This window comes from Paramisgurnus dabryanus, chromosome 21 (genome assembly GCF_030506205.2).
Source record: "Paramisgurnus dabryanus chromosome 21, PD_genome_1.1, whole genome shotgun sequence".
Lineage (NCBI taxonomy): Eukaryota > Metazoa > Chordata > Actinopteri > Cypriniformes > Cobitidae > Paramisgurnus > Paramisgurnus dabryanus.
Genome location: NC_133357.1, coordinates 25,136,763 through 25,148,991, shown reverse-complemented (window position 1 = coordinate 25,148,991; position 12,229 = coordinate 25,136,763). Strand labels below are relative to the sequence as shown.

At 36.2% G+C, this 12,229-nt stretch overlaps 1 protein-coding gene across 1 annotated transcript in view; it reads left to right on the top strand.

Annotated features, from left to right (window-relative positions):
• The first annotated feature begins 692 nt into the window (after positions 1-692).
• pkp1a (plakophilin 1a) overlaps positions 693-12,229 on the top strand; it is a 40,654-nt gene continuing 29,117 nt past the window's right edge. The window contains exons 1-2 of the mRNA XM_065286384.2: positions 693-945; positions 3,117-3,232. Of these exons, the coding sequence (XP_065142456.1) occupies positions 768-945; positions 3,117-3,232 (294 nt within the window). The 5' untranslated portion in view covers positions 693-767. The remainder of the gene's footprint in view (positions 946-3,116; positions 3,233-12,229) is intronic.

Here is a 12,229-nt window from a genome sequence, read left to right as displayed (position 1 = left end):
ATAACAGATCATCTTGGCTTTCTATGTACCGGTAATAAATTGTAACAAATGTAATCCTGCCTTTCTATCATTTTGAATACAACCTTAATATCTTTAATAACCAGATAACCAAACTTCCAGCCTGATCAAGCTGGTTTTCTTTGTTCTGATGAACATGAAGGATGATATTTTGAGGAATATTTGTAACCAAAACGCTCATGAATCTGTGTCTCTGCTGTAAACATTACAGCAATTGGATAAAATATTGATTGTGTTTCATGATTATATTGTGTTGGTTTGGTGAGTGAATGTGCAGAATTGTATTATAAGAGTGTCAGTCCTGCAAAATATCTATGAGCAATGTGTGACATTGAGCACCGTAGTCATAAAATGTTTAACATAAGTGACATGAGTATGATCATCATAAAGTATTTCTGCAACTATTTCAAGCATGTTGACATATGAAACACCATTTTTATTATTTTTTCTTCATATGCTTCATTATACGCACTACAAGTATGCGTGTACAGGCGTGCACTTTTACTTTTATTAATAACGTACACGCTGGCGCACTGCTACAGTTTAATTTTTCCACACGGTTGCTATGAAACGCCAGGTAACTGACAGGTTAAAAAGTGAATGGAGGCCTGTGATTGGTCCACAGAGCGACAACTTCGGAGGGCGTGACCTAGGTGTGGCTCACCACAGAAGTGCCAAAAATCCGCAGGACCGCTTCCAGAGTGAAGACGTGCAGAAGATAACGAGACGGATTAGGGTGAACATCAGCGATGATGGCGGACCCGCTTCGTTCGGCAAGGAGCACCAGCACGACGGAGGACACGTCTCTTGTCCTCCCGTCCGACAAAAGTCGTTGCACCGGGCAGCAGCGAGTCATGCAGCAGGTGAACAGCATCAAGAGGAGCAAGTCAAAAATAGTCAGAAATGACTCCAGTCAGTCACCAACATGTAAGTTTGCTGCTCATATGCACGAATTGCTTTGCAATAAAAAAAATAAAGGTTTATGCATTTAAAGTTAAAAGAGAGCGCAGTTAACGTTACCTGTGTGAGTCTGGCATCTGAAAACATTTTTTGTCAGCAGCAAGTTGAAGGAAGTTTGTGAGGTCGAGCTTTTATTTGTAATTAATATCACAAACCTACTCGAGGATTTTCGGACAAACACACAAAAAGGGGTTGTTTTAACAAGTTGTCTCAAAAATATGAGGCTGATCGGTGCAAAAAATGTAATAAGGGCTTACAATATGTTTTGAGACGATAGTATCCAGTGATGAGAACTGACGCATTTACCTAATGTGTCATTCAGTATGGTCGCAGACTATTTTATTGTGTGACACTCGCCTAATGACTTAACCACTAACCATATAGACCATACATAATAAATAGTGTAAACTTTCTTTGGACACGTGACATTGCATTGTTTGACATGTCCTGCATCAGTTGTACAAATTACCACTACTGACCTATCAACCATTATATCATGTAATGCTGTTTGTAAACGGTTACTGTAATTAGAAATAGTAAACAGGGAATAGTAAGTAGTTTTATTTACTTATTTAATTTAAGAAAACATACTTGATAGGTGCTGCCTCAAAAGCATTTCGAGTCTGAAAATACAAATGTTATTTAGTTTGACACTGTTTAATGAATATAACTAGTAAGGTGCGTATAGTTTATTGAAGTTGCATTGTTTATGGAGGTGGTCACTAGTGAACTGGTTATCCTAAATCTTGCTTAGGCAAGCATTTTTAAGTGTAATTAATATGCAGATAAGTCAAGTAGTAGTTTGCAAGAATAACTGCTATTAATCGCGTATAAAATAAAAGTTTTTACGTAATATATTAGTGTGTGCAATAATTATGTATAAATAAATACCCACACATTCATGTATTTATTTAAGAAACATTTACATGTATTTAATTGTATTTATATTTTTATATATTATATATACATTTAAAATAGATATATAAATTTAAATATTCTGAAATGTAATTATAAATATACAAATTAATTAGACACATATATTATGCAAAAACTTACTTTTATTTTGTATGCGACTATCATGATCAATCTTTGCCCACCACTACAGCCAACTTGTATCAACTGTTTTTAGTACAATGTTAGGCTAGCGTAAATTAGTTTAGACGAAATGTACTTGCACATTACAATTTTGAAACAAAATGAACTTGGAAGAAGAAAAAAAATCAAGGTTTAAAATAAATATAGATTTTTTTGGTTTTCCCATGCCTGTCTTACTTAAAGGATTAGTAAATTTTCTTAAAAAAAATCCAGATAATTTACTCACCACCATGTCATCCAAAATGTCTTTCTTTGTTCAGTCGAGAAGAAATTATGTTTTTTGAGGAAAACATTGCAGGATTTTTCTCATTTTAATGGACTTTAATAGAGCCCAACACTTAACACTTAACTCAACACTTAAACATTTTTTTCAAGTGAGTTTCAAAGGACTCTAAATGATCCCAAATGAGGCATAAGGGTCTTATCTAGCAAAACGATTGTCATTTTTGACAAGAAATATAAAAAATATGCACTTTTAAACCACAACTTCTCGTCTATGTCCAGTCCTAAAAAGCGCCAGCGCGACCTCACATAAATGCGTGAAAGGTTACGTGTTACATATATGAAACGGACATTTGCGGACCATTTTAAACAATAAACTGACACAAAGACATTTATTAGTATTATGCAACGGTGGAACGGTCCTATTTCTCGACACTTGTAAACACTGGGGCGTAGTTTCGCGTTCGTCCTCTGTGACCTCTTGACATGATGACGTATTGCGTGAGGTCGCGAAAGACGTCAAGATTTTGGATGACATGGTGATGAGTAAATTATCTTGATTTTTTTAAGAAAATGGACTAATGTTTTAAGGGCTGTCTTACTTGGTTACATTTAGTGTAGAGTTATTATGAAATTGTTTCCTGACTCTAAAAATGGCTTAATTTGAATTTTGAAACATTAAAAATGTAAAATGTAACGTTAGAATTCAATTGGCTTGACAACGATGTTCATAATGTGCATGAAATAATAGAAATAGTAAAAATAACTACATTATAAATTGTTGCATTGATTGCAAATTTATTTGGCTTTTTTTCCTGCAGCTCAGTCACCTGCGACGGAATATAGTGAGCCTAAATTCCAGTTTTCCCCGACAAAAATGAACGGCTCTCTCTTCAGAAAGAGCTCGACCAACATGAGCAGACGCCAGAGCAGAATGGTACGGACTTCACTTACAGTAGGCCCTGCAAAATCTTTCATTTATACTGAAGGACGTCAACTAGTTATGTCCATTGCTTGTTTAGAGTTTAAGGATCACGTTACACACAGGTTCAAGAGATTATACATGTTTTCATTTCATAAAGTTGTTTTCACCGTGTACTCTTGTTACTTCTTTTTGTTATGGTGCTGTATAGTTACTACATTTATGAGATCATGATTCATGATTCTGTTATGGGATGACCTCGATGATCTATGCAGCTGACAAATTTAACCTCCGGAGAACACAGCCTTGTGATTTTACAATGAGGGTGTTTTGTTTTATTCTCTGCATCGCTACCCTTGATGTTTATACAACAACACTACAGCATACCTAAGAATTTCCTGTGTAAAGGAGTGTTACGCAACATTGATTGATTGATAACAAACTGCCAAGTTTTAAAAAGTGACATGAATGTTAAACCCAGGTATTAGTGTGTTGTTTCCATGGTAACAAATATAGTGATAGGGAATGAGGGACGTTTTTTATATTATATTTAAGTACACGTTCAAATGTAAGTGCTGGTAACTAATTAAATCTAAAACATCTTACGTAGCTAATAGATTTAGGGATGCACCGTCATATTCCCTATTCAAAAGTGCATATTGCGTATATAGCTCTGCAATCACAGTCATTTCAGTTCACAAGCGTCTTTTATTTGCATGTGTTTTGAAATCCTGAAAGCGTCAACTTTTAAGGCGATTTTACAATCACACACAGATTAAGTAATAAAGTTTTGTTTTGCATGCTATTTCTCTAAAACTGCCAAATATACAAAAGCAAAAACAAACAAGGTTCACATAAACGCAGTCAATTAAGAAAGGGCATTGTTAGACAAGTTATTTTTTTTGTTTACTTTGATTTTGATTATTTTATTGCGTAACTATTAAGTTCATTTAAAAATAATATTACATTTTAATGTTGTTAACTAAAAAAAATATGTGTTAAATTAACCCAGAAAATGTTTATATTTGACCCAGCATTTTGATTTAAAACAACCCAGCATGGGTTAATTGAGGAGCTCAGATGTAAAAGCCGCTAAATGCAAATTAGATAATGATATTAACCGAATTGTATAGGCACGTATTATACTTTCATTAAATACTTTGATTCAAATTGGCTTAATCCCAGCCTCAGGTCATTCAGAAATACCAGTTTGTTGGCACAACCCATTAAGAGTCTGATTAAAAAACATGTCAGATGCTCCTTAACCCAACGGGTTGGGTTTGTCCTTTTTTTATTGTAACTAATCATTCTTTTATTTCATTCTAACCTGTATCCTTTTAGACATAAGACATTAAAACTCTTATGAAACAAAATTATTCCCATAATATGAGAAAACATATTGATATAAACAATACACACAAACTCTCTCTCTCTCTCTTTCTTTCTTTCTTTCTTTCTTTCTTTCTTTCTTTCTTTCTTTCTTTCTTTCTTTCTTTCTCTCTCTCTCTCTCTCTCTCTCTCTCTCTCTCTCTCTCTCTCTCTCTCTCTCTCTCTCTCTCTCTCTCTTTCTAATATGCTGTTATACTCCATATAACTCTATGTACAAGCCAGAAATTAAGCTCTGTTTTTTGCACAGGCCTACTAAAGGGTTAATGGTGACACATGGTGATCAACAGTAAAAATTACAAATGTTTTCCTCTTTGCAAAAGGTAAAACCACCAACCATTAAGATTGCATGATTATATGATGTCATAGTTTTGCAATTATAAAATATCAATGGGGCAAGAACAGCCACGAACAGCAAATGAGTGAGAAAAAACTGAAATCTGATGCTGCACAAAAACTATAAATGCATCAAAGCTGATGTTTTTACCAATCTTTGACAAATCAGTTCTTTGGTGTGTTTTTCCCCAAATCAGTTTGGGGAACCTAAGAACTTGGCAATTAAAGAGTTAAAATCATGGAATTTTTGTATAATATTTAGTAGTTTTAATCAGTAGGCTACTGAGGTTGATTGACAGATTTATGAAAAAAAAAGTGGAAAAATAATTCATCTGATCATTTTTTACAGCCGTTTAATTTAGTGGCTGTTTTCATCCACGCACAAAACTGAAAGGGTAGTAAATTTACCCATGGTATATTGATGAGGTTTTTTTTTAAATTCTCACCAAAAATCATTCCATTTGCTGAAACAGAGAAAGTTGTGGCCAAAGTAAGATTTAAAAATGCCCCTTAGTGGCTGAAAACGTCCCCCAACCACCCGTAAGGGTTAAAATCTGAAAATCATTAACTTTTAAGTTTTATAAAATGTTAAGATTTACATATTTGACAGACACTTTTATTCAAAGTGACGCCATGTTGAAGTAAAATAAAAAAAAGTTGCAACTGTAAGCAATGCTGCCTCTGGTGTCTTCTGATTGGTCAACTGTACTGGAACTGAAATTGATGTTGTCTCCCTGCCTCTTAATAATATCACATTGACAGTGGGCTGTAAATTTGCTGCTCATAAATGTACTATTAATATTTATTAATATTTGACTTATGATAATTATTGGCTACTTGCCTTTCATTTACCTGAGCTATAATTCTGTATGATGTGTTTATAATCATATTAACATGCAGTAACTCACAGATTCTTTGTATGACCACAAGGAAAAACTTGTCGCCTTATAGTCTGCCAACATCAAAAAATATAAAGAGTCTTATTTAGTGTTGCATCAATTATGAAGACATTGCATTGAAGGCATACAATCCCAAATCGCCATGCAAAGCAATGGCATTTGAAGCAAGTTAGGTCCTTGCTGTTTGGCTGCTGTTAACACACTGTCCACACAGCCTACATGAATGAACAGATGAGATATAATGTCTCCAATAACGGCCTGTGCAGTGGTACTGTATGCAAACACACGCTGACTTACAAGGGAACACATACTGTAACACCAAACAGACCATTTGATGGTCCTCCAGCTTTTTGCAGTTGCAAATATTTTGTATGCTTTGCATATTTATGAATAAACATTGAAGAACATTGAATTGTGGTGAAAAGCATGCATTTGCATACACTAATCAGCTCCTTAGGAGTACTTTTTGAAAGGGTACCGAGTCCGACTAAGTGACAGCTAGGGACCATTTTCTCTGACAGTGTATAAAGAAGAATTTTGTGTTTAATTAAGAAAATGTTTTGGACTTTTGAAAGCCTTGATTCTAGAAGTGTTTGCCTTCCAGCAACAATTTGTACAACAAGTCTTTTCTTGCAGATTAAACATTGTGTTAGTTAATCTATTCTTAAATTTTTTCTAATGGATGAAAAGACCTCAGGTGGCCTTTAATAGTTGCATTGTTCCAGGAGCTTGGCCCTTGAGCAAGACACACATACCCAAAGTATTACAAGATAGTCCGCTGTTCCTTAAGGTAAATAACAACTCCTAAACTTTTTCTGTTAATGTGGCTAGTTTAGACCAATTCAGTTACTTTCAGATTTATTTCACAATTTTGCATTATTGCAAAGCAGCTACTGTTGGAGAACAAATGGTAGAGACATACGAAATAAACAGTAAGGAAACAACAAATCATAAAAAAAAACGTGAAAATTAGGATATAAATAAAAGACATGGTATGATGAAAGATTTGCAATAATAATCTTTCATCTTTCAAAGATGTACATAAGTGTATAAAATGTCTGTAGGATTGCAAGCAGACTGTTTTATTATATTTGTACCGCTAACAGCAAATGTATGTCTTAACACATTATCATATGTGATAGTATGTGAAATAAAGAGAAAAAACACTACAAATAAGAAACATTTCAAATCACGACTCCCACTTAAAGATCACAATAAAAAACAAAGATGAATTTGAAATACCAATTAAAAGGAAATAAATTTAATTTCATAAAAAATTCTAATGTGTTTACAAAGATTAAAATTGACTGGGATAAAAGTGCAGTCAGTGTGAAGCAGCACAGTGCTCATTCAGTAAATGCAGAGTTAAAGGAAAACGCCACAGTTTTTCAATATTTTACTATGTTCTTACCTCATCTTAGACGAATTAATACAGACCTATCTTTATTCAATGCATTCACTTAATCTTTGTACAGCGCGTCGTGATTGTGTTAGCATTTAGCCTAGCCCCATTCATTCCTTAGGATCCAAACAGGGATGAATTTTAAGTCCACCAAACACTTTGTTCTCCCCTATTTAAAGACTCGGGTGGCATTAAGCAAATAGTTTGCAGCATTTTGACCTCGGCGCGCAGTAACATCATCACTCCTGACTACTGCCCCTCTCGCTCAAACTTTTGTTAATATTACTGCACCCGAGGTCGAAGTGCCGAAACTAAGTGCTCCTCTGCCATACAATATAGTTCTCATTTTTTTCCGCTTAAAAAAATCGCCACGTTTTATTTTGTGCCACCATACTTACTCGTGTAACTACTTATGTAACAGTTTTTAAATAGAGAAAACATGGAAGTGTTTGGTGGCTTTTAAATTCATCCCTGTTTGGATCCTAAGGAATGAATGGGGCTAGGCTAAATGCTAACACACTGTACAAAGATTAAGTGCACACATTGAATAAATATAGGTATGTATTAATTCATCTAAGTTGAGGTAAGAACATAGTAAAATATAAAAAAATGGTGGTGTTTTCCTTTAAACAGATGTGTTTTTAATCTAGATTTAAAAGTGTTTACTGTTGAAGCACATCTGATCTCTTCTGTAAGCTGATTCCAGCTATGGGTGGCATAATAGCTAAATGCAGCTTCACTTTCTGTTTTGAGTGAACCGGTTTAACCCTTGGTATTTCTCACTGACTTAATCCTAATAATCTGAGTTATTTATAAGGTTTATTTTCAGTTAGCATGTCTGCAATGTATTTAGGTCCTAAGGCATTGAGTGATTTATAAACAAGTAGTAATACTTTAAAATCTTTTCTGAATGTAACTAGAATCCAGTGAGGACTGGAGTAGGATGCAGAGATTTTTGATTTTGGTCAGACTTTTGGCAGCAGTGTTCTCTATCGAATTATCTTTTTGGGAATCCCACCAAGAAGTCCATTGCAATAATCCACCCTGCTGGTGAACAAGTTTCTCTAAGTCTTATCTTGAGACACAGCGTCTAACTCAGTATTTCTCAGATGGCACTAAGCTGATTTGCACTTTCACGTGGCTACTGAAACTAAAGGATTACCCCACTTTCTTAAAAAAAATCCTGATAATTTACTCACCTCCATGTCATCCAAGATGTTAATGTCTTTCTTTGTTTAGTCCAGAAAAAAGTTTTTTGAGGAAAACATTCCAGGATATTTTCTCCATTTAGTGAAATTTAGTGGACCTCAACAATTCACAGTTTCAATGCAGCTTCAAAGTGCTCTAAACGATCCCAACCAGGTAGGGATGCAATGGTTCTGGGTAAAGAATCGAACCATCCCGTTATCTTCCCACGGTTCGGCACGTACGTGCACCTTGGTGCACAGTGTTTGATTCGACCACGCATTTTTTAATATAGCTAAAAACAACGCATAAAACCACTAATGAATGGTTCTGAATAAGCTCTGCGTGTGTTTATGTGAGAGTATCTGTCCAATCAACTCGAAGTATGCAAATCTGTTGCCAACCTCACAGTTTCTCCTCATGTGTTGGTGTACTTGTGTTGCGAACCATTTAGCGCGGCGAGAGAAGGAGAAAAGCCGCTAATAGAGGCACCGCCAGCTTCATTTAAGTCTACTGACGCAAGAAATTGTGGACAAAACTGTGAAATTTGCTTGGCGCGAGTGCCGTATGCTCAAGGCAATAATATGACAAGTCGCTTGCGCCGTCATCACCAGGGTGTTGTTGATAGCATGCAATTGCAGATGAGACGAAACAGCACACATTGCCTTATGTGTTTAAATGTTAACAAATTGATCTTCTTGTAAAAAAAAGTTGTGGCATAGAATATAAAAAGTAACCCAGTGTTCTAAGCTATTTTATGTTCATTTTGAAATGCACTATATGTTGGTACATGCATAGGGCTCTATAAAATCCGTTTTTATTTTTAAACACATCAGTTGCGAAATGCGATCCATATTTTAAACACAATCGCTTGAAATGCATATAACTTTACAAAAATTCACAGGATTATTACTTACTGATCTGACATCGGACAACATGAGCGCGCAACTCTCTGCATGTGCGAGTGAAAGAGAGACAGAGAGCGGTCTTGATGCAGTTGATTTTTTTAAACGCAAGGGATAGTTTGCCTCCGCTCGCTTGAAACGCATAAAACTGAACAAATACATGAGGATTTCGGACAGATGCGAGAGCGCGTGCACGTGAGAGAGGTGCAGTGAGAGAGATGTGGATAAGAGAGTGCATGTATCTTTGCGCTCCCAGTCAACGGAATGTTGACAAAACTTACAAAATGACAGTTCTCCGGTCACATAAAAGTCATGTGGGAATTGCTAGTAACTGAGTGCTTAGCATTGAACTTCTTTTTTTTTTCCGCTGACAAAAGCAGAGTCATGGAGAGCCGCTTCGCCATGGTTTTCAGTGTTTTGGAGTGGGTCTGAAATGACAAGAGCGGTGTGTTACCCAGATTTGCTTCCCTCGGTCTGCATTTTCCCCAGACATACGTTCTTCTCCCACACAAAAAACAAATTTTACCAGATTCCGTGTTAATTAGCCAATTCCGCGATTCTGTGATTGCGGAAATTATAGGGCCCTACATGCAGTATAATAATGCAAGTACTCTTAAGTGAAAATGTTGATTTTGGCAGAGGTTAAAAACTGCTTAGGTTTTTATTTTTGTTAAGAAGCCTGTTGTGACCAAAGTGTTAGGTGTTCGTTATCCAAGAAATACATTTATTTGAATTTTTTATACACACACTAAAACAAACCGAAACCGTGACCATAAAACCATGACAAACACCGAACCATGAGTAATTTGAACCGTTGCACCTCTACAACCAAGGCATAAGGGTCTTATCTAGCAAAACTATTGTCGTTTTCTGCCAAAAAAATACAACTTCTCGTCTTGCACTAGCCGTGTGTCGCACCAGCGCGACCTTACGTATGACGTAATCACGTCGAAAGGTCACACGTTAGATATGTAAAACGCACCCTTGTGGACCATTTTAAACAATAAAGTGACACAAAGACATTAATTATTATGAAGTTGTATTAGTCAAACCACATCAGAACGCTCCTCTTTCTCCACACTTGTAAAAACTGGGGTGGTAGTTTCGCATATGTCATGTGTAACCTTTTGAGTTGATTATGTAATACGTAAGGTCACGTTGGCGCTTCACACGGATGAGAAGCAAGACGAAAAGTTTGACGATCGTTTGGCTAGATAAGACCCTTATGCTTTAGTTGGGATCGTTTAGAGATGCATTGAAACTGTAAACTGTTAAGGTCCACTAAAGTCTACTATATGGAGAAAAATCCTGAAATGTTTTCCTCAAATAATTTAATTTCTTCTGCAATACACCTTTAAGGTCAGACCCTAAAATTACTGATTTTTGACTTCATTTTGTCAATTTAGACCCCTAAAAAATCAAGGTACTTTGTGTTTTCAAATTCAATAACTTCAGTTATGTCTTGGTTTAGCTTTAGGAAGTTTTGATGCATCCAACCAGTGTTTCCCATACATAGGCCCTACTTGGGCGGTGCGCCCAGGTAAATTGCGACCCGCCCAGGTAAAAAAAAAATCACTTTACGAATTTCCGTATTTTCTGAACTCGACTGGATGACCCGTGTTTTGGAGAGAGCGAGAGAGAGAGCGCGCGCGAGAGAGAGAGAGACAGAGAGAGAGAGGTGGGGGCCGGGTGACCATGAAGATGATGCACGTGTCATAAACATCCAGCGCGGCAAACTGGATAAACTGCAGCACATAAGGAGCAGCCAGGGAACTACACTGCGACCAAAATGGTTGCATATGCTTATGTGCATATGTGTTTATAGCATCCAAGTTGGCTTCATTTTGCGTGCAAGCACGTTGTGTCTCTCCCGTTGAGTGTCCGTTCACGTGCTTTCTGTTTCTCAATGAATTTGGGTGCGACGCGAAGCAACCTCAGTGTCACATTGTATCCTTTCATGTTTCTGAACTTGAGCAGAGTTTTACCATTAGAGGTCTTTCTTCACTGAGGACGCGGGACCCGTACGGTTCCGGGTTTATATTTTAAATGGTCAGTCGGGTCCGGGTCGGTCTAGTTCATAACTTCGGGTCCCAAGTCTGATTAATATTGTTTGTAAAACCCGAGTCGATCGGAGAACGGCCGCAAGCGCATAACAACTGGCTCTTGTCACGACCACGCGCCGCTTCATTTTCTTTATCCCATTTTTTTATAATCTTACTATTAATAGACCATATCTTTACTAAAATCTAAACAGTTTGCACAGAGATTGTAGCAAAAAGCAGTGCTGATACTGAACGAGCAAAGCTCTAGCTGACTCAGGAAATAAAAAACGCAAAGCTGTAATGTAAAGTCTGTCATCGGGACAGCAAGTAGACTTTTAAATCTGAAATAATTAGTGGATTATAATCGGCAAAAGAGAAATAGAAAGCAAAAGCAGTAAAAGTGCCTAATCTAATCTAATAGATCTAATAGAAATTATTACCATTATAACATCAGTAACATTTATAATCTATAGACCTGCACTGTCTATTAATAGGCTGAAGTATACATAGTATTGTATATAATTGAGTTTGATAAAAGGGGTCATCAAATTGCTTCATATATCAGTGCAAAAACATTAAGTGTTTTCGTGGTGCTTTGACAAACAGTGTCAGCTTTGTTTATGGCAAAGAAAGTTTGGGGTGGTTAGATTAATGAACTATAATGTGAAATTAATATTAATGTTTAATAAATCAAAGTATTGTGTTGTGTCACACATTATTAGTTCTTTGTCACATGTATAGTAGACCATTTTTTGTCGGTGGATAATTATGATTGCCCTTTTCACCAGCTACCACCACAAGTACATTTCAGATCTGTGGGAAACACTGCATCCAACTGTTAATTTCATCAATGTACT